At 43.4% G+C, this 26,721-nt stretch overlaps 1 protein-coding gene across 1 annotated transcript in view; it reads right to left on the bottom strand.

The window, feature by feature from the left end:
- The window catches only part of LOC123510804 (neuron navigator 3-like), a 700,801-nt gene that overhangs the window by 439,932 nt on the left and 234,148 nt on the right, over window positions 1-26,721 (bottom strand). The window contains 1 exon segment of the mRNA XM_045266186.1: window positions 283-410. Coding sequence (XP_045122121.1) covers window positions 283-410 — 128 coding nt within the window.

The raw sequence follows: 26,721 nt of genomic DNA on the forward strand, positions 1-26,721 counted from the left end.
TACTAGTAGTAGAGTAGTAGTAGTAGTAGTAAACGATGTATGATAATAGTAGTAGTAGTAGTAGTAGTAGTAGTAGTAGTAGTAGTAGTAGTAGTAGTAGTAGTAATGATGAAAAGAAGAAGAAGAAGAGCAGTAGTAGTAGTAGTAGTAGTAGTAGTAGTAGTAGTAGTAGTAGTAGCCTCAATGCTGCCCTTAACCATAAGACAAGGAAATAAAATAAAAAAACTAAGCATAGAAAATCGAAAAAAATAAAATAAAATCGAGAAAAATATCACGAGGTACCTGGAGAGGGCGAAGAAGAGGGAGAGGATGGCCTTGAGGTTGCCGTCCTTGATGTCCTTGGCCGTGAGTCCGTCCAAGGCCACGCCCAGCCCTGCCAGGTAGGACAGCGACGCGCCAATGTTGTCCAGCTGGAAATCAAAGAAAACAGAGCAGTGAGTTACCATTTCAGCGGGGACTATAGAAAATAATGTAGGTTATAATATTATATTTATAAGTTTATTTATTTATTGTTGTTGTTGTTATTGTTTTCTCATTAAACAGATTATTGTTTTTCAGGAGTATTTTGTCTCTTTTCTCTAACTATTTGATTATTTATCTGAGAGAGGGAGAGAGAGAGAGAGAGAGAGAGAGAGAGAGAGAGAGAGAGAGAGAGAGAGAGAGAGAGAATAAAGAGGAAAATAAAGAAAAGAAGAAGAAAAGAAAAGAAAAGAAGAAGAAGAAGAAGAAGAAGAAGAAGAAGAAGAAAGATGATGATGATGATGAAGAAGAAGAAGAAAAAAAGAAAAGAATAAAAACCAAAAAGAAAAGGAAAAAGAAAAAGAAAGAAGAAAGAAAGAAGAGAAAAAATTAAAACCACCACCACCACCACCACCAACAACAACAACAACAACAACAACAACAACAACATCCCAATCCATTAACATCTCACCACAACCACTCCCCCCCCCACAAAATAAATAAATCAATCTCTCATCCAGCCAACCTTCCCCACCACCACCACCACCACCACCTGCCCGCACCGTACCAAGTGAATAAGAGGCAAGGAAATACATCGTAGTGTCCAGGAAATTAGCATTATATAATTTACAATAACAGTGGCGGGTGTGAGGGAGGAGGGTGGGTGGGTGGGTGGGGAGGTGGGTCAGTGTGGGTGGAGTGAAGGGGGGAGGGGGTGCAGTTTCGCCACAGTAGGCTGAATTAATGGAGGTTGGGCTTCTTTTGTGGTGGTGTGTGTGTGTGTGTGTGTGTGTGTGTGTGTGTGTGTGTGTGTCTCTCTCTCTCTCTCTCTCTCTCTCTCTCTCTCTCTCTCTCTCTCATCAATTACATTCACACAGACGGACAGACACACAAGGGCTGCCAATCTCACCAGGGCAGACACTTCACTCACATTAAGCCGAGCGACCGCACCCACGCCACGGCTTTCCCGGAGATCCAATTACAGGTGAATTATACAGGTAAGGGAGGAGGAGGAGGAGGAGGAGGAGGAGGAGGAGGAGGAGAAAATGCGGGTTCTACTGCTTGAATAGTACTGCAGTGAAAGGAGAACCGCAGAAGAAAGAAGAGGAAGAGGAGGAGGAGGAGGAAGGAGGAGGAGGAGGAAGGAGGAGGAGGAGGAGGAGGAAAAATGTGGGTTCTACTGCTTGAATAGTACTGCAGTGAAAGGAGAACCGCAGAAAAAAGAAGAGGAGGAGGAGGAGGAGGAGGAGGAGGAGGAGGAGGAGGAGGAGGAGGAGGAGGAATGCAAAGAAACACGTGAGAAACTAAAGAAAAAAACAAAAAACACCAGATATTTAGTCTATGGTGGGCCGTTTTGTGGACTAAATGCATAGAGGAGGAGGAAGAGAAGGAAGAAGAGGAGGAAGAAAAGGAGGAGGAAGAAAAGAAGGAGGATAAAGATACAACAGAATCATAGTAAAAGGAACAAAATAACTAGCAAAACCTAAACTCTCTCTCTCTCTCTCTCTCTCTCTCTCTCTCTCTCTCTCTCTCTCTCTCTCTCTCTCTCTCTCTCTCTCTCTCTCTCTTTCACTTTCCAGATTAATAAAGTGGCCGTTTCTGTTGGTGACGGAGCGGAAACTACCTGGAATGAAGATGAAGCTCAGGCAGGATTGTGAAGCTTGAATTGCATTGCGCCACAGGTGAAGGATGCCCCGTGTTTGTGTCCCGCTGGTGTCATAGAGGCCAGGGAGCTTCATTCGTTTCTATTTCGTTCAAGTGACAGGTGTGGTGAAGGAAGGCAAGGTGAGCGAGGTGAGATGAGGCGAGGCAAGGTGAGGTGGTGACTGGTTAGATGGTGACAGGTGAGGGAATGACAGGTGGAAAAGACGAGTTAGCCTAGATATTTTTTTTTTGTGACTCCATCATTCAATTCTTAACCCCTTCAATACCATGCCACGTTTTCATATTCATTCTGCTTCCTATTTGGTGATTTTACACAGCTTCAGAAACTTATGTGTGGATTGAAACAGTGATGACGTTGGCTATTAATCTTCTAACCTCCATAGACCCTTCCTAATGTAAGTAAAATAGTCTTAACTCACCCAAAACTCAAGGTAAAACATGCATCTCAGTACTGAAGTGGTTAAGATTTCCCTCCCACAAACTAAAATGTAAATAAATAAGAATAATGAAGTCAAATTTAATGAAGAAACAACAATACACTTCAATCTATCTCTTTCTGGGCTGGTTTTCCTCTAATGATAAAATAAACACTCACTTAGACATACATAAGACTCAAAAGATGACAGGCAGGCAATTAATGGTCTTATAATGGGCAGATGTGTTAGGGAGAGCTGAGACGCCTTGGCAGTAATAAGACGAGGAAGAATGATACATGAGAGTGAAGAATGATACATGAGTGATAGAGGAATGTATCATCTCCCTCTTTAGAACCTTCATTACACCATCACCACCACCACTATCACCATCATCATCATTATCTTCATACCAATGCAGGAGAGCCTCTATAACCTGTACGACCATTGCCCACCACTACCACTGCACCAAGCCCTTATCACCACCCATCACCCACACCCCCATCACCACTCACCTTCACCATCCATCACCATTAACACTATCGCCATCACAATCACCCCAATCGCCACTGCCACGTTCCTCACCGCCATGAAAGCTGCGGTCACATTCTGCGCCTCGACTCTCCGCCTCCCGCACTGTCTGTTCATTAGTCAAGGGGACAAAGGGGCGCCAGCGAGTACCGCCCCTTAACACACGCTTGAATTCACCTCTTCATCGCTATTTTTTTCCTCTAATGACCTGCAAGATTTTACGTCTTATTTTGTACAGACGTCTCTTAAATTTGTATTCTTCATCGTCTTGTTCTCTTGAGTCTCTCGTCGCGGCTATTTTCTGAGGTCATAAGGAGGAATAGGCGAGTTTTTAAGGTTGTTTTTCCTATTGATGGTACAGAGGGATTGTTAAACTACTATAAAAAAACGTGTGAGTACCTTTAAAAGTCACCCATATTTCTATTATAGACTGCTGAAGGTAATGGAGTAAAAGAGATGAAGCGTTTAAGAATACTAGCAGATTCAAGAACTGAAGTCACTATAGTACAAGATTGAATAAAAAAAACAAGCTTCAATTCACAAATATTAGTAACACAGATTCATGTCTTGCCACACGATTCTGTTACATGCAAAGCGAGAGATTAAACCTTTGGCAAAAACATTTATAGGAGGACATTTATTAATAGCTATCTTCCTATATTCCTCCCGACGAACGCTGCAGGTCAGTCAGTCCCCGGCGCCACACAGACACACACACAGACACACGGCAGATCTTCCCAAGTGTCCCCTTGCTTACCAATTCAGCGAGCGCATTTGAGCATCTCCTTGGCTAAGAAAACGTCTCCCTCCCCGCGTCCCTAACAGCGTCACCCAGGAAACAAGAGACAAGAGATTACCTGAGCTCCTCCCTGATCTCCTAATTAATGCCACTTCACCTGCGGCTGCTCCGAGACACCGGGAAATTAACTGGTAATTAATGAAGTTGGTGAAGACACAGGTAAGTATGGACAGGTGCGGTGGTTGCTAACAGGGGAAGGAGGGATGTGCAGGAATGAAACGAGGAGGAAGAGGAGGAGGAACAGGAAGAGAAGGAGGAGTTGGAGATGCAAGCAGATGAACACGAGACATAAAGGGAGTCGAACAGAAAGTCAAGATGAATGTCGAATATAAAGTAACGAGAGAGAGAGAGAGAGAGAGAGAGAGAGAGAGAGAGAGAGAGAGAGAGAGAGAGAGAGAGAGAGAGAGAGAGAGAGAGAGAGAGAGAGAGAGAGAGAGAGAGAGAGAGAGAGAGAGAGAGAGAGAGAGAGAGAGAGAGAGAGAGAGTGTGTGTGTGTGTGTGTGTGTGTGTGTGTGTGTGTGTGTGTGTGTGTGTGTGTGTGTGTGTGTGTGTGTGTGTGTGTGTGTGTGTGTGTGTGTGTGTGTGTGTTTCGTACATGACTCGCACTCAAATTGGCACATCTGCTTGGCTCTCTAATCACCCACACGTGCAATGGGCTCCACACACGGCATGGGAAGGTGTATGGTAATGGCGGGGCTTTCAACACACCTGTCTACACCTGCCACCATACACTATAATCTGTCTCCTCTAAAGTGGCTCCTGGTCTCAGCCTGAACAGTGTCCCAGAGAAGGCGTAGCTGTCAGATCTTGAGGAAAACTGTAGTGTGTCCTCGTAATAAACATGGAGGTTGACAAAATACAAGTAATATTCACATCAAATCAATTTCACCATCAATAAGCTACAATATGTTTTGAACCCGAGAGTCACTTTATAATCAAAATAGACTATAGTCACCTTCACACACCCACCTCACCATTCACTCACACCAAAACACTGCTAACGCTCACCATACATTTTTATTTATTTATTTTGAAAGAGGGGAAATCAGACTAAGGGTAACCAGAAACGATTAAAGAAAAAGACCCACTTAGATGCCAGTTTCCGAGCAGGTCTGAGAGAGTTAGCCACAAGAATGGGATAAATGTCTTAAAATCTCCCCCTTAAAATTAATGAGTTCCGGTCTTCTTAACACCTTCAGTACAATGCCAAGTTTTCATATTCATTCTGGTTACTATTTAGTGATTTTATACGGTTTAAAAAGACATGTGGGGATTAGAATAGTAAAGACTGCAGCCATTAATCTTTTGACGTCCATAGACACTTCCAAATGCAAATAAATATCGTCTAATCATACCCAAAAAAACATAGTAAAAATGCGTCTTAATATTGAAGAGGCGAAACATGTATTACCATTAACACTTACTGCAATATGAAACAATTAACAACAGTAAAAAGTAATGCTAGAGATCTTTTTAAACCTCCACAACAGAGAAAAGAATCAAACCAGAGTAGATTTTGCAGTTTCTACCCGATTTAAACGATAGAAGTGGCTGAAGATGAAGTAAAAATGCCTCAGTGATTAGTAATGAAGGAAAGGTGTGTTCTAAAGCAGTCAAGGAGTTAAGGCACCAATATTTTCACCATTCTCTTCCCATTATACAATCACCACGTATTGCCACTCTATACTACACTGTGTCATTGTGTCACTATTTCTCACGGTAAACCAGAAGCAACAGGAAAGATGGACATGGTAACACTGCTGATGACTGATTCTCTCTCTCTCTCTCTCTCTCTCTCTCTCTCTCTCTCTCTCTCTCTCTCTCTCTCTCTCTCTCTCTCTCTCTCTCTCTCACACCTGCACGGGAAGGTAATTACTCTGCAATCCTTTCCCTGCCTTTCAATTCACCTGGATTATCACGAGTCACCTGATTACAGAACCGGATTGTTACGCCATTGAACGCACACACACACACACACACACACACACACACACACACACACACACACACACACACACACACACACACACACACACACACACACACAGTAATTTAGCCTGTGAAAAAATAGCCTACCCTTTAATATCGTTTCAAGATTAAGTCAAAAAATAAATTTCATACATATTTTGCAACTTTTTGTAGTTTTTTTTGCATTGTTTTCCTTTTTTCAATAAGACTTTAAGCGGTTCAATCACAAAGCAATCAGGAAAAATATGACCCCAACAAAAAAAAAAAAGACTAAACGTTCTTTTGTAATTGTTAAAAAAAGTAAAAATTATCATATTAACTTTTTCAAACGAATGAATATCAAGTAAAAGAGAACAAGAGGAATAAATGTCACTTTTTTACAGAGAGAGAGAGAGAGAGAGAGAGAGAGAGAGAGAGAGAGAGAGAGAGAGAGAGAGAGAAACTAGACAGAGTTAAGCAGACACACGTGCATAAATACAAACAAACAGACATACAGACAGACTAACAAGAAAGACACACAAACAGAAAAAATAGAGAAAGAAGAAAACGAGAATAAATAAAACAGAAACAAATAAATGAAAACACAAACAAACTTCCTTAGCGATCAATCACTTCCCTATCTCTCTAGTTGCCTCAAGATTATCTACCCCCCACCCCATGACCGTCCGCCCACCCCCGCCCACGCTCGCCCACCCTCCCCAGCTGCACTTGACCCCGCCTGACCTACCCTCTTGAGACCCACGCCCACAGGATTGCGTGTACTGAGAACCCACAATTTTCATCTGCTAGGAAGGAGTGAGAGAATAGTAGGTAGGTGACGTTGTGCCTTCTTCTTCTTCTTCTTCTTCTTCTTCTTCTTCTTCTTCTTCTTCTTCTTCTTCTTCTTCTTGCTGTTAATTAAGGTAGTGGTGGTGGTTTCTTCTTCTTTTTCTTCTTTCTTCTTCTTCTTCTTCTTCTTTCCTTCTTCTTCTTCTTCTTCTTCTTCTTCTTCTTCTCCTCCTTCTTCTTCTTCTTTCTTTTTTCTTCTTCTTCTTCTTCTTCTTCTTCTTCTTCTTCTTCTTCTTCTTCTTCTTCTTCTTCTTCTTCTTCTTCTTCTTCTTCTCGTTCTTCTTCAGTGTTGCATTTTGTGAAGCTCTGACATTTTCTTTCTTTTATTTACGTCTCTCTCTCTCTCTCTCTCTCTCTCTCTCTCTCTCTCTCTCTCTCTCTCTCTCTCTCTCTCTCATTAAGTTTAGCTGTCAATTTATCTTAACTTTTCTTTCTTCTCCTTCTCCTCTTTCTCTTCTTCCTCCTCTTCATCTTCTTCCTTTTTTTTATACTCATCTATCTCTTTCCTCTCTTCTATTAAGTGTTTTAAGTAGTGTCTCCTCCCCTCCTCCTCCTCCTCCTCCTCTTCGTCCTCATCCTCCTACTCCTCCTCCTCCTCGTCCTCCTCTTGCTTGCAGGCACAAAACGGGGACGTGTGAAGGTCATCAAGACAGGTCATGCTAACCTTTCCAGCCTCTCTGCATGTACACACACACACACACACGTATACATATATATATATATATATATATATATATATATATATATATATATATATATATATATATATATATATATATATATATATATGTATGTATGCACGTACGTATGTGTGTTGCGCAAAGCATTACTGCACAGTGACATGGCGGTCGTGTTAATGAATCAGCTAGGAGGTCAGAGGTTACGGAAAGTTCAAAGGTCATCGTTCTTATCGGTGCTAATCAATTAAGGTCACTAATCTATCAATATACACGACCGGAGGAGCTTAGAGAGAGAGAGAGAGAGAGAGAGAGAGAGAGAGAGAGAGAGAGAGAGAGAGAGCTTCCTTGTGTATTTATTCTGCAGCGTGACGGAGGAAGGAAATGAGAGAGAGCGAGAGAGAGAGAGAGAGAGAGAGAGAGAGAGAGAGAGAGAGAGAGAGAGAGAGAGGGGGGGAGGGGAGGGAGAGGGAGAGACAAGCACTACCGGAATGTTCCCTTAACTCACACTACTCACGCTTAAACACACACACACACACACACACACACACACACACACACACACACATTCCGCTAATTTGTCTTGGCACACTGGTAGAAGTTCATGACCTCGCCTACTGTTGATTCTCCTCCTCCTCCTCCTCCTCCTCCTCCTCCTCCTCCTCCTCCTCCTCATGTCTTTCGTCTCTACCTATTATCATTTATCGTCTTCCTTCAAGTTTTTCCTTTTTTTTTTTTTTGTCATCCCCCTTTTCCTACTTTTCCTCCTCCCTTTTTTTTCCTCCTTTTCTCCTTCAAATTACTCTCCTTCTATCTAGTTTGTTCTTTCCTCCTCTTCTAATGCTTTCTTATCACCATTCTCACCTTCCTCCTGTTTCTATTATCTTTTCTCTTGTATTGTCCTCCATTCTACTTTCTCATTACTTCTATCTATCATTCTCTCTCTTTCTCTCTCTCTCTCTCTCTGGTTTTTCTATAATCACTTCCACTGTCTCTCTATTTCTTGTAATCCACCATTTACTCTCTACTCTTTACCTCCACCTCTAGTTAATTCTTTCGCTGTTGTGGTTGTCTTCTAGTAACATTGAAGGCGGTGTAAAGATGTATATTGTACTGACTTATAGAGTGAAGGGAGGATGAAATAGTAGTTCTTTTGTAATTAATGAGCGTCTGAAGTGCTGCATGAATTATGGGGAAAGAATATGTACTGGTGAAAGTGTATTAAGAGCCACATGTAAACACAATGACAGCTTCTTGCAGCTTCTCTTTTTCCATGTTCTTGTGTCACCGCGGCCTGGGAATAAGGTCTGGGTGTTTCACTGGCTGGATTAACACCACTGCCTCTGTGCTCAGTCATGCGCCGCGAACACTGGGTCATGGCCGAGCAGCGCACCGCAAAAAAAAACGTGAAAGGCGGGAAAAACAATATGAAATACACCATAAACTAACATTTTTTCCCTCACTCAGAGCTCAGGAAGCATCGTCTCCTAGGTTAACCATGGCAGGTAAGTCCAGGAAGATTAATTGGCGGGGAAGGTAAGAACAGGTGGGGTTGTAGACAGGTGCGACGGCCAGGTGGGAGTTGGAGAGTGAGGGAGGGAGAGGAGGGAGACAGTGCCCGCGGGAGTCAGTGATGTAAGAGAGCGAGAGTGGGAGGGAGAGGAGGTTAAGAGAAGGGAACTCACATGATAGAGTGGCAGGCAAAGTGGTGGAATACAGTTATTGAAACGCAGAGTGGTGAAGTGAGAGCAAAGAATGAGAGCGAGGAGAGGAGAAAGGGAGCTTGGGAGAGGAATGGGAGTAAAGATTATATGTAAATGGAAATGAGAAAGTGATGAGGGCAGATAAGATAGCCATTAGCAGACCACATGGCGGGACTTAGATCGTGGAATTCAGGTGGAAATGAGAGTGGAGGGTACAAGAGCAGAGAGAGAGAGAGAGAGAGAGAGAGAGAGAGAGAGAGAGAGAGAGAGAGAGAGAGAGAGAGTAAAGAATCACACGCGTATTAGAGAAAAACGATTAACAGACCGAAAGAGAAGAAGACAAAAAAAGCAAGAAGCACGGAGCGAGGAAGAATCAGATGGTAATTGAAGAAACCGCAAGAGAAAATTACAAAGCAGGATAAGACAGGAATATTGCAGAATAAATAAGATAAAATTTGCTACGCAGAGAAATTATAAAATAAAGAGTTAGAGAGAAAAAACCCCGCATGACTCGAGACTGCTCTTGCTGAATAAAAAAAAGGAAGAAAGTAAAGCAAAAACGAGAAAACACACACACACACACACACACACACACACACACACACACACACAAACTATACTAAACATAACCCATTTTTTCCCCTCCTCTTTATTCAACGGCAAACTTTACATACAAAAGACAAACAATCGTGTAATTAAAAGCACTGAGACGCCACTAGGACCCGTTACCCATAAAAGACACGAAAATGACCTTTAAAATACAAAAAAAAAATCATCTTGTAGTTAATATTCCTTTTCTACCTCTACCGGCTACCTAATTTCTTAACATACCTATTTTTTCTCCTTGACCCCTTCAGTACTGGGACTCACTTACACCATGAGTTTGGGTGTGTTTAGACGATTTTATTTATATTAAGAAGGGTCTATGGGGGTCAGAAGATTAATACCCAGAGTCTTCACCATTTTAATCCCCCTGTATAAAATCACCAAATAGTCACCAGAATGAATATGGAAACGTGTCAAGGCACTGAAAGGGTTAATACTCAATATCCTTTTTTTTTCAATTCAACATCTATTCAGCTTCTACTAAATACCCCAAAAAAACACCATAAATACACAATCTTCCCTATACTACTCAAATAAACAATACTAAAAATCAACAGAAACAAAATATAAATCATAAACAATAAGCACTTTTAATAAACACTCAGTCTCTCTCCTTATAGAACCTCTCCTCTTACCCAATCTCTTTTTAACCTTTTCTATATTTCTCTAAGCTTGAGGCAGAGTACAACCATGACCACCACCATCACCACCACCACCACCACCACCACCACCACCACCAGAAGCAGGAGTCTTTACCTCTGATTAATCGACACAATCTGATGTGGAGCAATAAAAGGCGCCAGTCCGGTTTATCTCTCATGCCTTTTAATTCCCCGTGTGGCTGCGGACGTGCGGGGCGTTCCTATCAAGACTCAGGCAGTATTTAGACCAATTGGTGGTGTTTTCTAAGGGGAAAAAGTGCTGTTATGTGAAGGTCTGAGAGAGAGAGAGAGAGAGAGAGAGAGAGAGAGAGAGAGAGAGAGAGAGAGAGAGAGAGAGAGAGAGAGAGAGAGAGAGAGAGAATAAAGAAAAAGCAGAATGTAATAATAAGTACATGGTTAGATTTTCAAATAAGTGAGAGAGCAAGAATCGAAGGAGAGAAAAGAACTGGGAAAAAAGGGAAAAAGAGGAAAAAAATAGAAAAATATGAGAGGAATGGAAAACAAGGAAACAGAAGATGAGAAGAATAAATATAAGAAAGAAACAGACACGGGAAGAGAAAAGAAGAGAGAGAAGAGGGAAAAAGAAAGAGAAAGAAAAGAATAAAATCAAGAAAAATTGGAGAAGCAGAGAGGAAAGGGTTATGGGAAACTAGGAAGGGCACACCAAACATGCCTTTCCTCCTAATCCTCTTCCTCCTTCTTCTCCTCCTCCTCCTCCTCCTCCTCCTCCTCCTCCTCCTCCTCCTCCTCCTCCTCCTCCTCCTCCTCCTCCTCCTCCAGTCCTCCTCCGGTCTTCCCTTGCCCTCCCCAAAATTCAATGACCCCCAACGAAGACCAAAACCTTTGACCTTCAGAAGGAGGAGGAGGAGGAGGAAGAAGAAGAAGAAATGAACAAAAGAAATTTAGAGAATAGGGGAAGCTACAAGAAGCCATCAGACCTAGGAGTCCTTCTGAAGAAGAAGAAGAAGAAAAAGAGAAAGAAGAAGAAGAAAAAAAAGAAGGAAAACCGAGGCTAAGGAGGAGAACAAGAACAAATAAAAAACAACAGCAGCAACAACAACAACAACAACAACTACACACCACCAACAACAATAAGAAGAAAAAGAAGAGGAGGAGGAGGAGGAGGAGGAGGAGGAAGGAGGAGGAGGAGGAAGCAGGCCAGTGGGAGGTGGAGAGGAGGGTTAGGAAGAAGGCGCATGGGAGGGTCCACAGTCCACACAGGTGAAAGTAACCACTGCGAGGAATGTGAGATGCCCTGACGCACCCTGGATGTTTGGCACAGGTGAGTGGGCCCACCTGTGTGACTAATTACCTGCCAGACACCTGGCCACCATAAGCAGCCTCTTTATCCACGCGACAACTGCAGACTCTCTTCAGAATTATCATAGTTGAGTAGAAATCGCAATTTTTTCTTTAATCTTTATCTTATTTCTTAATCCCATCAGTACTGGAACGCATTTTAGCATGACTTTTCGGTGTGATTAAACGATTTTATTTACATTAGGAAGGGTTTATGGAAGTTAAAAGATTATTAACCAGAGTCTTCACTGTTTTAAACTCCACATAAGTTTCTGAAGCTGTGTTAAATCACCAAATAGTAACCAAACTGAATACTGAAGTGGTTAAGGTTTGTTGGTAAGTATGTCCAAAGGTAACTGTTCAAATTATCGTTTTCATTTTCTTTTTCGCTTTTTTTAAATTATTTTTTGCCTCGCGACAAATGCAAGCTCTCTTCAAAATTACCATAATGGAGTACAAATTGCAATGTTTTTTTTATCTATATTTTATTTCTTAAGGTTTATTAGTAAATATAGTCAAAAGAAACTGCTCGAATTACTGTTTTCATTAATTTTTCCTTATTTTTCCCTCATAAGAATCCAAGACAGCAAAGAAAGCTAAAAAAAAAAAAAAAATGAGGCTTACACGTGGCAGTCCTTGTGTGGATGCTGGAGTGGAGATGAGATGTATGACTGAAATGATCCACTACACTTGTACAAAACATGCCTATAAATTCACACCTATCACCCACCACACATAAATCCGTCTAATCTACCTTTAAAACTCCCTGTTGACATTGCTTGACTCACACCTCTGGACCTTCACCTTTGATTCCTCCACTTCTCTTCTCCCTAACCCACGAAGGAGTCTACGAAATATATAAACATGCAAATCAACAACGGTAAAATCTCGCGGGTCAAAAACCAAGCGTACTGAGACCAACTGGAATTTTGTTAACACGGCTCTACCACATTCTACTTCTCTTTGCGTTTCCCCATCACCCAGAACACAAACCCCCTCCCCACAAGACCACTCACCCCTTCCCACCACACACCCTCCACAGCAAACACCCCATCCCCAACACACATTCATGCCTACACATTCCACTCCCCGCTGCATCTACTACACCCCATCTCCCCAACACACACACAACATACCTCGTTGCAAAATGATCTTATCCTCACCAACACCACAACAACCCACACCAATGCTCCAGTACTCCCTCTCTCTCTCCCTCTCCCTCCCCCTCTCTCTCTCTCTCTCTCCAAACTACTCCACACCTCCAAAGTACCAAGAATAATCATGAGAGAGAGAGAGAGAGAGAGAGAGTAGTGGTGGTGGTGGTGGTAGTTACACAAGGAGCTAGGAGAAGGAATTGGAAGTAAGGATAAGAAAATAAGAGAAAAAAGGAAGGAATAGATAAAATGGTGGAATGGAATAAATGAGGGAAAAAGACAAGGGGAAATAGAGATAACGAAGAGTGAGGGAAACAAAGAGATAATAGAAGAAAGATGAGGAAAAGGAAATACTGATAAAGAGGAAAGAGAAACAAATAGACCATAATAAAGAAGAAGAGAAGAAGAGGAGAAGAAAATAGGAAAATATAGTGGGAGAGAAAAAAAAGCTGAATAATAAACAAGAAAATAGGAAAAAAATGAATAATTAGAGGGAAACAACAGGGAGAAGGACAAATGAGAAGAGTCATTATCGCCACACACACACACACACACACACACACACACACACACACACACACGAGTCATTACGAAGAAACACGAGACACACCTTCGGATAATAGTGACTCCCTTCGGCTCCGGATATCACCATTACATTTACGCCTGGAGGAAGGGGAGGAGAGGGGAAGGGGAAGGGGAGGGGAATGGGTAGGCCTAGGGTAGGGTAAGGGAGAGGAGTCTATATTCTTTCCTCATTTTTTTTGTCCATAAATTTTCTTTTTTCTCTTTTCTTTATATTTTTTTCTTTCTCAATTTCTGTTTGTGTGTTTTCTTTGCTTTTTCCTCATCTTTTTTTTATCTATGAGTTTTCCTTTTTTCCTTTTCTCTATTTTGTCTCTAGCAATCTTTATTTCTGTTTTCCTTCATCTTTCCTTCATCTCTTATTATGTCATTTATTTATTTTTGTATTTTTCCTTTCTCCTTGTCTTCCATCTCTTCCTCCTTTTTCTGCTTTAATTTTTTTTGTAACTAATTTCTTCCTACGCCTCTTTTTTTTATTTTATGTTCGATTATTCCCATATTCATTGTATTTTCCTTGTACACTGTTCTCCTCTCTCTCTCTCTCTCTCTCTCTCTCTCTCTCTCTCTCTCTCTCTCTCTCTCTCTACCCAGCTATTCTATCTTCTAATTCCATTCCTTTCTCATTCTCTCCCCACACCCTCCTCTTCCCCTCCTCTTCTCTTCCCTCACCCCTTCGTTACCCTCTCTCCTCCCTCGTTCCCTTCTATCCTCAAACCCACTCCCTTCTTTCCTCTCTTTCCCTTCCCTCACCTCTCTTCTACCCTCTCTCCTCTCCCGTTTCTTCTCTCTTCACCTTCTCCCCTTCCTTTTCCCTTCTCTCTCCTCTTAACTAATTTCTCTCCTCCTACTTTCCCTTCTCTCCCCACACTCTCACCCTCCTCTTCCCTTCTCTCACCTCTCCATTACCTTCTCTCCCTACTCCCCACATTCCCTTTTCTCCATACTCTTTCTCCCTCCTCTTCCCTTTCCTTTCCTCACTCCTCCTTTACTCTCTCTCTCTCCTCCCTCGTTTCTTGTCTCGTGCATGCAAACAGACGCGGTTTCTTAAGATGGATAGGATGCCACTTATGGGAAGAAATACTGCAGGTAAGAGGGTTGGAATCTAAGTTAAGCGATCAGAGATGATGCAAATATTTCCTTCCATCCTTTGATCTTCTTTCGTTTGTGGGATTCGGTCAACAGATGCTTTGATAAGGAAGTTTTGTGCCTGATTAATTCTTACATTTTATTCTTTTTTATTTTCTGTTGCAGGGGTGTGGGGGTATTGGGGGAACGAGATGCTGCGTGCTATAGTACTGAAACTGGTTTGTATCTCTCTCTCTCTCTCTCTCTCTCTCTCTCTCTCTCTCTCTCTCTCTCTCTCTCTCTCTCTCTCTCTCTCTCGGGTTACGAAAACGGTGCATGAACTCTCTGTCATTAATGTTTTCAGCGCACGAAGTTTTGTGGGCCACAGATTTGATCATTGTCTGTATATTTTGCAGATGTGAATATGAATAGGTTTCGTGGATTCGTGTTCAAATGATTATCCACTGTATTGAGTAACTCCTACATGTGACAAATTGAAATAAAATGCATATCTATCTATCCATTTATCTATCCACTTAAACTATTTACCTGTATCTATCCGAGTGTGTGTGTGTGTGTGTGTGTGTGTGTGTGTGTAGAATCCCTATACAACAGCACATACGATTACATATATCTAATGAAGCATAAGGAGCGGCAGGCAGGTGTGGAGGAGAGCAGGATGAGCTACAGGTGCTGCCCTCCTCACTGTACGTAACTCACACCAGACACTCCTTTCATCCTGCACCGCTGTGAGCTTTGCCGCCAACCTCCCTGCCTGGTCATGTCTTTTGGAGCCCTGAACTGATTTACACGGAGAAAACCACGTCAGAATAACACATGGAGGCAACACACACACACACACACACACACACACACATACAAATCAGAACAGATATACACGCCGAGTATTTCCTGGTTCGAGTACCGCAAAGATGAGTCACTAAAATTAATCTAGGAAAGAATAGAGAGATGTAGACGAGACACACACACACACACACACACACACACACACACACATACATACACATACACGCACACTCACGCACACAAACACACGTACACACATAAATAACCTCACAAGAATCACACACAGGTAACTTTCATAGAGAAAATATATATATCTTTCTCTTTTTTCAGAGCCCACCAAGATTTCGAGAAATTTGCCAAGTTGACGGGAGTACAATACTGCGAGGTTGTCTCCCGGGGTGGCCTGGCCGTCCCCCTTGCTTTTATCCTCGCGCTCTGAGTTCAAAAGTCGCGTGGAACAAAAAACAGGAGGCTCGTTAAACAGACAGTCCGCGTCTTGTCCAGCCGGCCATTAACCTGAGCAAAAAGGTGAGCAGTGGACTGGGCGCTGCTGGAGAGAGAAAGAGAGAGAGGGAGAGAGAGAGAGAGACAGAGAGAGAATGAAATCACACCTGCATATTCTCAATTTATAGATGATACAAAAAATAACCTAAAAATTCAGCAACAGTAATAACGTGACAATACTAAAGGTCAGTGTCATTACGTAGCGATGGTGGAAAAGAAGAAGAGTTTTAATCAATATTTTCTTTATTTTTCTCCTTTCCCATCTTCTGTATCATCACAAACAATTATCTATTCCATCCCTTAAACCTTTTCGATACTGGAACACATTTATACCTTGAAATTTGTGTACGATCAGACCATTTTATTGACATTAGGAAGAGTCTATGGAGATCAGAAAATTAATGGCTAGAATCCTCACTATTTTAATCCCCCACAGGAATTTCTGAAGCTGTATAAAATCCCCAAAGAGTAAGCAGAATGGATATGGAAATGCGTCATGGTACTGAGGGGACTGAAATACATCACTTTACTTCCCCTCAGGTACAAAGAAACATATATCAGGCTCCTCAAGTGAAGCAAAGCGAAAAATATGCTGGGGTACAAAGGTAAAGAGAAGAGAGGCGAGACACATAAGAAGGACGAGGAGGAGGAGGAGGAGGAGGAGGAGGAGGAGGAGGAGGAGGAGGAGGAAGTGAGCTCGATGTTGATGATACAGGTACGAATTAACGCTGAGATATGTAAATGCAGACACCTGGACGGAACAAAAAGCTGAAGTACTTTGATTAATTAAGGAATATTAAAGGTACTTCTTCAATGGTAATGAGAGAGAGAGAGAGAGAGAGAGAGAGAGAGAGAGAGAGAGAGAGAGAGAGAGAGAGAGAGAGAGAGAGAGAGAGAGAGAGAGAGAGAGAGAGAGAGAGAGAGAGAGAGAGAGAGAGAGAGAGAGAGAATCAAATAACAAACCAAACAACAATAAACACAACAAAACAATAACATCAATAACTTTCCACCAACTGTAACTCAACACGGATTTAGTTCAACATTTCTGAAACCTTTCGAGAACCTTTACAGATAAAAAGACAAACTATTACTACAACACCACCACTTGTAGGGCAAGGACAACGCTACACCTCACCTTTACCTTTCACCACGCAGCCTGCACACCCTCACCTGGCCGCATCTGACTCGGAACAACCAGGTGAGTGATGTCAGATAACGCGCGACACCCATTAACTCTGTCGATAGCAGAGGAACGGGTCTGAACCTCCGCTAATAGTATGTTGCTTCTCCTCCCTCCCTTTCATCACCACTGGCTTCTTCATCGCCTCCTGTACGGTCTGACAGGAGAAACTATCGGTACAAGACTTGCCTGTGTTGTATTGACGTGTTTTATTTATTCATTTTATTGTCTCTATTACTGCTTAAGCAAGATGGGACTGACTTTGTGCAGTAAAAAGGTTATTAATGAAGTTACAAGATAGTAGTTTTTAGTGTGGTGTTAAAAGGGTTATCTGAAAAAAAAGGAAGAAAGGTGAAATTGTTAAGTGTCTATTACTTTCTACCTCTACTATCTTATTCCTCCTTGTTCACGTTAACTGTAATCTTTAACCCCTTCAGAAACTCATGTGGGGATTAAAATAGTGAAGACTTTAGCCATTAATCTTTTGACCTCTATAGACCCTTCCTAATGTCAACAAAATGGTCTAATCGTACACAAATCTTAAGGTAAAAAAATGTGTTCCAGTAGTGAAGGGGCTAACACCAATTCAACGGGCGGAAACTTTCTTTAAGTATTATATAACCTTTGACCAGCACAACTCACACAAAGCTGGATATTTTTTCACGTTTATTCTGACTTCCATAACTCTTGCTACGCCCTTAACTCCTTTTGTACAGGGACGCATTTTTACCTATAGTTTTGGGTACGATTAGACGATTTTACTTACATTAGGAAGGGTCCATGGAGGTTAGAAGATTAATAGCCAGAGTCTTCACTATTTCAATCCCCCACATGAATTTCTAAAGCTACATAAAAGCGTCAAATGGTAAGTAGAATATATACGAAAACGTGTCATGGTACTGAAAGGGCTAAGAATATGGAGTACATTCTGCTACCCTGTCTCACCTCGCCCTGCCCGTCACAGTCCCCCACCCTTCCCTGCATTCTCCTCTAGTGTTGATTAATTGCACGAGTGACACCACCGCGCCACGTCTAATGAGCCTCGTCAACGCCGCCACGCTCGGGTTCCTGTGTTTCTGATGCTGTGAGGGAGTGTGGGGTGTGTGGGTGTGAGGGGACAGTGTGAGGGTGTGAGGGTGTGAGGCTGTGAGGGTCTGAGGGTGTGTGGGGTGTGTGGGTGTGAGGAGGCAGTGTGAGGCTGTCAGCACATGTGGGTGTGTGGGATGTGTGAGTTTGAGGAGATGGTGTGAGGGTGTGAGGGTGTGTGGGCGTGTGGGTGAGAGGAGACGGTGTGAGGGTGTGAGGGAGTGAGGGCGAGTGGGCGTGTGGGTTTGACAGCGCCGCTTGTGTCCCCGGGCAAGGCAGTCTTCAGGGACCTTTCTGCACACTTGGCCACGCGGTCTCTACACATTTAAGACACTTGTTAGCGTTTTTGTTGTATTTTTTGCTATTTTTATATTATTTTCTATCTTTTTTTATAATTTTTACAGCCATGGGTAAGTGGAGATGCAGCGCGTGACAGCCGTTTGTGGTAATGAGGGAGACTACCGCCCACGCCCACGCACACGCACATATCCACAAAAGTAAACACATATATTACTATAAACCTAAATAAAAAAAATAAGGAGAAAAAAAAAAGAAGATAATAAAGAGAGTTAGTTACAGCACCGCGTACCATTATAGCGTCTCACGTAAACATTGTGATAAACTTTGCGATAAATTTCGGACAACAAGGCTACTCTACCCTCAACACAAACACAATAGTTGAAAAAACCCTTAGAAACAGTAATGTAAACACGCAGACACGCTCACACAAACACACACACATACACACACCAGGCTGGTAAAATTAGTCTACACGCACGCAGCAACGGCAGCAGCTGGTGAAGACAGGGACAAAAAGTGCAGTTGATTTACATAAGTCAAACAAAATTGAAGTCATTCTTGCTCTTGTCTTAACTGGCGGTAACAACTTCCTCCCGCCCAGGACCACTCACTCACTCACTCACTCGCTCACTCACTCACTCGCCTGAAGCTACTCTAGATGAAGTTAAACTCGACAACAAGCTAAAGTGTGGTGCTCATGACGGCGAAGGGAGGAGGAAAGGGAAGGGAAGGGAATGGAAGGGAGGGGAGGAGAGTAAGGGAGGATAGGAAGGGAGGAGATGAAGGGAGAGATGCCTGGTGTGTCTGATGAGGCAAACTTCACCACCATCATGAAACGTTGACCTTCACTCTCTTCTTCTTCTTCCTCCTCCTCCTCCTCCTCCTCCTCCTCCTCCTCCTCCTCCTCCTCCTCCTCCTCTTCCTCCTCCTCCTTCTCCTCCTCCTCGTCCTCCTTATTTTTCTTTCGTCTCTTCCTTATAACTTTTTTCCTTGTATATTTTAAATTAATATTCCTCGTAAGAACAGCATCAGTTTCTATAGAATTACAAACACTGCCACACACACACACACACACACACACACACACACACACACACACACACACACACACACACACACACACACACACACACACACACACACACACACACACACACACACACACACACACACACACACACACATACACACACACCACTATCCACTCTGTACACATTCTCACCATCATCCCTGCATGCACAAACACTAAGCCACCAGCAAAGCAACCCACCAACCCAGCCAGCATCAGTCCAGGTCCCCAGCAGGCAGGTCTTGAGGATCTTCGCCTGTCGGTCACGTAGGGGAGTGATGGAGGGACACAGCGGGGGATGGAGTGAGGAACAAGTGCAAACAGAAAGAGCGACAGCGGGCGTGTGGTTAAGTAATCTGCGTGCAACAGGTCCAAGGGGCGACGAGGCGTGGTGTGAGGCCCTGAGGCAGCAGCTGTGGCCTTGACAAAAATGCTGCTTGGGTCTGGCTCGGGCTGGGGCAGAGCTGGGGCAGGACTGGGGCAGGGCTGGGGCAGGGCTGGGGTAGGGCTGGGGTAGGGCGCAACACTCGACACAACACACTAATCACAACACAGAGCAACACAAGGAAACGTGCGACGCGAGGCTGAGTTAAGGCGTTGGAGGAAAACTATCACTAGGAACGAATTACGATGCCATAAAATTAGAAGAAAACAGAGCCGAGAAGTGCATTTGCGGTCCAGTGGTGCACGAAGGGCGGGAAGCGACAGGGGAGAGGAGGCGCCATCAAGGTTTTACGGCCGCGACTCCAACACGCAGACCGACGAGGAATACAAGAACCACCGTGGAGACGAAGCATCCTCGCCCCGATAAGACAGTGGACTCGTGCCAACACCAAGCGCTAAGTAGTTTACCGAGAGACTTCCACGCCGCTAACACCCGGAAAATACACACCAGGGACAACTCTGCGTCTCAAAAAGAGAGCGTGGAGGGCCTGCTGCACTTAATTCACACCCGCAAGACACACACATCACCCTGAATAACGACAAACGCACATACACACTCACACAAGCAGTAAATACACGCCCGGCCTGGCTGTGAAGTGAAGGGTCTTTACAAACACCAAAACACCGTCGCCTTAACTGAGAAAATTGCTCCTTAAGAAATATGTAACGTGCAAAACGGTGGCGTGGGTTTGTGTGCATTAACGCCAGAGAGAGAGAGAGAGAGAGAGAGAGCATGCACCCTCGTCTCCATCTTTCTCAGCATGCATTCAAGATCATATAAAAATGAAAATTAGAACAGGAAACATATTACTCTCTCTCTCTCTCTCTCTCTCTCTCTCTCTCTCTCTCTCTCTCTCTCTCTCTCTCTCTCTCTCTCTCTCTCTCTCTCTCTCTCTCTCTCTCTCTCTCTCTCTCTCTAGTGTCACAAGTAAGAAGCTCCCAAATAATGGCTGGGTCAACATGACTTCAACACTGCCCCGGGACCGCCCAAACCTTGCTCCGCCCGACCTCTGCCCCGCCCATCACTGCCCCACCCTGACCCTTCCCTCTGCCCTTGCCCCGCCTCGCCACGCCTCGCAGCTCCTCGGCAAATTGACAAAACAAACAAGGAAACACTCTGCGGCTCGGTGTGTGTTGTTTGGGGCGCGTGAAGCAGTCCTCCCACAGCCTCGGGTCATAAGAAGTAGGTGATGCAGAAGTTACAGGTATTAAGCGCACCTGTTGTTTGTACGGGGGTAGAGGACGAGGAGCAAGGTGTGGTGGTGGTGGTGGTAGTGGTGGTGGTGATGGTTGTGGTGCGATGATGATGATAGTGATGAAGAAAGGCGAAGATGGTACTTTTTAGTTCGTGGGTTTTTTTTACATGTGTGTTTATCAAGAACTGCAACGTACAATAGTGATGAAGAAATGCTGAATTGTCATTTCCTCAAACTTTACATCTGTATCTATCTTCACAATGCTAGAAATATTGAACCCCTTAGTAAAAAAAAAAAAAAAAAAAAAAAAAAGCTAGAGAAAATTCCAGAGTCCACCAGTGTGTGAGACGAAAGCTTATGTGGTTGTGATGGTGTCGGCGGTGGCAGCGGTGGTGATAATGAGGCTCTGGAGGTGGTGAGGCGTGTGCGGTGGTGACGGTGTGGCGTGAGTGATGACGGAGGTGATAAAAGCAGCAGGAATGGCACAGGGGAAATGATGGTGGGGCGAGATTAATGGTGAGGGGGTGAGGGAGTGAGAGAGCCCTGCAGGTGGTGGTGGTGGTGATGGAGGAGGAGGAAGAAGAAGAAAATGAGGAGGAGAAGGCTATAGTGAAAGGTGTATATCTAAGGTCAAGCGTGGAAGGAACGGCGCCTTACGGTAACACAGAGAAGAGAGAGAGAGAGAGAGAGAGAGAGAGAGAGAGAGAGAGAGAGAGAGAGAGAGAGAGAGAGAGAGAGAGAGAGAGAGAGAGAGAGAGAGAGAGAGAGAGAGAGAGAGAGAGAGAGAGAGAGAGAGAGAGAGAGAGAGAGAGAGAGAGAGAGAGAGAGAGAGAGAGAGAGAGAGAGACATTAACAACACCAGCACACACTAGTCACACCATTCACATCACATGCCGCAGCATTAAATCACACACAGGTGACAGCCACGCCGTGTTACCTGCCACAAAACAGCAAGGAAGCCACATCCTCCCCCTTCACAACCCCGCGACTCCCGTACCCAAACTACCGTGTTCCCCATCAAGCACGTGTCCCTTCACCCCTTCGTCGGCCCCTCCCCCTATTCTACTCTGTCTTCTCTCCCCCTCCCGTCACTCTCCCTGGTCCTTCATCCATCCCTCCCATCAGTCAGTCGTTCGTCACCCGCGTGGTAATGACTCTGCCACATGATGCTTTATCCCCTGCAGGAGTAAGCCACTTCACTCCTGTAGAAGGAAGAATGACCAGCTGCTTCGTGTATTGCCTGAGTTGAAATGGTTAAATGAAGCTTCTCTATAACTAAATGTGGAGTGATAAGAAAGAAAATTGAAAGACGAAACCTAACTACACAATCAGAAGGAAGGATAAGAAAACGAATGACACGAAATGAAAAAAATACTGATGATAGAAAAAAGGAAAAGGAAAAGGAGAGAAACAAAAAAACAGAGACGCATTTACAAGAAACCATAAAAAAACGAAAGACACGAAATGAAAATATACTTATGAAAGAAAAAAAGGAAGAAAAAAATAGAGAAAAAACACAAATGAAACGAGACACAATTAGAAGAAAGCATAAAATGAAAATATACTTATAATACAAAAAAAAAGGAAGAAGAATGAGAGAAAAACACACAAATGAAGCAAGACACAAAACAAATGGAGAATAAACAAGAGAAGAGATAAGCATAATAGAAACACATGTAAGCTCTCCTCACCCTCCCATTCAACACTCAAAAATCAGTAACACGCGATGGGCTGTCCAGAGCAGAGGCCCGCTTTGTTATGAGCCTGAAAAATCACCTTAGTTACTTGGAATCACAACAGGACAGCGAACACAAAAGGAAAGGGTAGGTCTGTCTGTCTGTATGTATGTATGTATGTCTCTCTGTCTGTTTGTCTGTCTGTTTATGTAATTTTAAGTTAGTCTGCATTTGTTTGAGTGTTCATGTGTGTGTTTCCCCGTTGTATTGTGTTGGAAGGAGAAAATGTGTGTGTGTGTGTGTGTGTGTGTGTGTGTGTGTGTGTGTGTGTGTGTGTGTGTGTGTGTGTGTGTGTGTGTGTGTGTGTGTGTGTGTGTGTGTGTGTGTGTGTGTGTGTGTGGAGAAACAAATATAAAAGAAAAACAAAATTAAATAACAGGGATTACTTTCCTAATAACGACAGCAACAATACCACCACAACTAACCACCTCCACCACAACCACCACCAGAAATAACAACAACAATAATAATAATGCCAAAATAAATAATAAAATAATAATAATAATAATAATAATAATAATAATAATAATAATAATAATAATAATAATAATAATAATAATAATAATAATAATAATAATAATAATAATAATAATAATAATAATAATAATAATAATAATAATAATAATCTTAACAGTACCTTTAAACAGCAAAGAGAAAGTGTCAACAAAGAGTTTGTTGTGATGAGTCACCTGACGACCTCGCCCTCATTATCTACCTGTACCTGCTCTCTCTCTCTCTCTCTCTCTCTCTCTCTCTCTCTCTCTCTCTCTCTCTCTCTCTCTCTCTCTCTCTCTCTCTCTCTAACGCAAGCCTGCGGGAAAAGCAGATATTTTTTTCAGAGAGAGAGAGAGAGAGAGAGAGAGAGAGAGAGAGAGAGAGTTACCTAACGTTACAAGACATCAACTTTTTTCCCTCTCCGAGTAAAGATTCCGTCAGAGAGTCAAGGGGCAAGAAAAACACTAACCTATTTTGATACGTAATTACAAACCTATCAAACAGACCTGCTATTTACCATCTCTCTCTCTCTCTCTCTCTCTCTCTCTCTCTCTCTCTCTCTCTCTCTCTCTCTCTCTCTCTCTCTCTCTCTCTCATGGCAAGGTCGGGCAGTGACTGGTTAGGTGGGATTAGCACATTCTGGAGTTCGAGGAGACGAAGGAAGAGAGAGAGGGAGAGAGAGAGAGAGAGAGCGAAGGAGGAGGGAAGAAAGGGGATGGAAGGTAGAGATGGAGGTGAGAGAGGGAGGAATGGAGAGTGCTTAAGAAAGGTAGGGGATAAGTGAGGCTATATGGTGAGAGAGAGAGAGAGAGAGAGAGAGAGAGAGAGAGAGAGAAAGAGAGAGAGAACCAGGACACTGCGCAGGTGTGTGTACCTTTACTTACACAAATCCACCTGTGTAATGTTTTCTCATATAATACTTCTGTTGCATTGAAACTTCACCTTTGGAAAAAAAAAATCGATGCAAACTTCACCCCAACACAACTTCACCTGTACAGAAACCCAATCACCACAAAAATTACCTGCTTATTACATCACCTATACGAAACCTAACGTAACATTCAACAGCTGTATAAATGAACCCTTGCACAGAACTTCACCTGCACATAACCTCATCACAAACACGAAATAAAAAGAGGAACAAAGGTGTGCTTAAGTCAAATGGCCGCACCTGCACTGTCCAAATAGGCAAGGCAGGTAAGGGACAGGTGTCTTGGGCTAATTAAAGATAACATCACCTGGCCTGACCCTCGCCACACACACACACACACACACACACACACACACACACACACACAGCTCTGACAGTCAACCTTCATACCATTCACACACGTATATACTTATTAGACACACACACAAAGGTCAAGCAAGTGTACATAAGCATACATAATACTAAACGTACATGGTGTGAGGGTTTATGTCTCTCTCTCTCTCTCTCTCTCTCTCTCTCTCTCTCTCTCTCTCTCTCTCTCTCTCTCTCTCTCTCTCTCTCTCTCTCTCTCTCTCTAGTACTTTCTCTCTGTCCCTGAAACATACAAAGGAATATTTTTCTTACCCTAGTAGCATTTCCTCCTCCTCCTCCTCCTCCTCCTCCTCCTCCTCCTCCTCCTCCTCTTCCTCTTCCTCCTCCTCCTTCTCCTCCTCCTCCTCCGCCTCCTCACACAACGATGCCTTAACGTGAAATGACAGCATGGAAGTAGAAAGAACGGAAGAAAAGACCACGAACGTGTAAAATGAAGAATGGGAAGATAAAGGAAGGAAGAAAATGGATACTAGGATAGGGGATAGGTAGGTTAAGTTAGGTTAGGTTAGGTTGAGGTAGGTTTGATTATGGTTAAGTTGGGATAGGTTAAGTTAGGCAGTAAGATGTGACTGGAGGGAACACATGACAATAGTGAAGGATAGGTAAGGTTAGGTTAGATATAGTTACAGTGCTAGATTAGGTTAGACAGTGGGATAGGGAGAGAGGGACGTGTGGCAATAGCGGGGGTCAGTTGCTGGGGTCAGGTGGGCATAATCTTGACGGGGGATCACCTGGCTATAAAAGGTGCCCTATAAAAGGTGAGGTCCGCGCCATCATACCTGGGCCGCGTCTGGCGAGAGGGAGAGTAACATTCCTCCCTCATTAGACCAAAGAGTTATTCTTGTACTCATTTGTGAAGATTAATTGAATATAAATGTCTCGCCTCACCCATAGCTACCCACTCACCGTCCCGTGGGTTGTAGTAATGGGTATGTGTGTCGCCTCATTAAGGCCAGTAGCGTATTGCTGTCTCATACGTCACACTTGTATTCTCTCCTCTTCCCGCTGTTCATTATTTCATCTTCTCGCTCATCATTGTTTTATTTCACCTTCCCGCTCTTCATTGTTTCACTGTTTCGTCTTTCCGCTGTGCATTATTTCATCTTCCTGCTGTTCTTTCCCAGACGCTCTTTATTCTGTCACTCGTTCGGGTGGAAGCAAAAGTATTAAAGTATTCCGTCTCATCAATTTCTGTGACTGTTATTATCCTCATAAGCCTCACCTGTTTGCTCTCGTTCTCCTGTCACCTCACACCACTCACTTGCAAACACGCCTCTTATGTCAACTAATCCAACACGAAGCAAGTCCAGTAAATCTCTAAAAATAAGGATACAGAAAAACATGTAAAATAAACACAAACCTAATTCCTTTAATGTTCTCCTAGTGTTCTACCACCACCTCACACACACACACACACACACACACATCCTCTCTAGCCACAGATGCGTTGCCGGACCCTTCCTTCCCCTGCGTCGCCTGGCACGGGAGGGAGACATCCATAACACAAGGAGACGAGCTGGAGGTCAAGGCAGGAGACAGCGAGCGGCTTACCCTCTCCTTGCCTCTCATTGTTATGCTACCTGGCCTGTGACACGAGCCGATGGGAGAGAGGGGGAGATTCAGAGAGGAGAGAAAGGGAAGCAGGTGCAGAGAGAGAGAGAGAGAGAGGAGAGAGACAGATAGGATTGGAGATACACACATACATATATACACACACTTCACACATGTCTCAGCACAGGTAAGCTAAGGGAATGATTAATAGTGTGTGGCAAACAAAGAGCAAAAAATACCCGATAAAAACGCACAGAGGTCAGTACTCATCAAGGGAAAGTAGATATTCAGATCAACACACTCAGTAGTCAGTCTCAATGAGGTCACAGGAATAGAGGTAAGCATATGCACAGGATTGGAGGGGAAGGGGAAGAATGAGCACTGGAACAGAATAAGTTAGGTTAGGTTAGGTTGAATTTAGGTTAGGTTAAGGTTAGGTTAGGTTAGGTTAGGTTAGCTTGGGTTAGGTTAGGTTAAGGTTAGGTTACGCTAGGTTAGCTTAGGTTAGGTTAGGTTCCGTTAGGCATAGGTGAAGGTGAGTAGGTTCCACTTTCACACTAGGTAAAGCTGAGGGTCTAATTAACTTCAGGTGTCAAAGGAGGGCAGGTGACGTGGCTCTGAAGCTGGTGACACTTCGTT

The sequence above is a fragment of the Portunus trituberculatus genome, chromosome 30, assembly GCF_017591435.1.
Source record: "Portunus trituberculatus isolate SZX2019 chromosome 30, ASM1759143v1, whole genome shotgun sequence".
Taxonomy (NCBI): Eukaryota; Metazoa; Arthropoda; class Malacostraca; order Decapoda; family Portunidae; genus Portunus; species Portunus trituberculatus.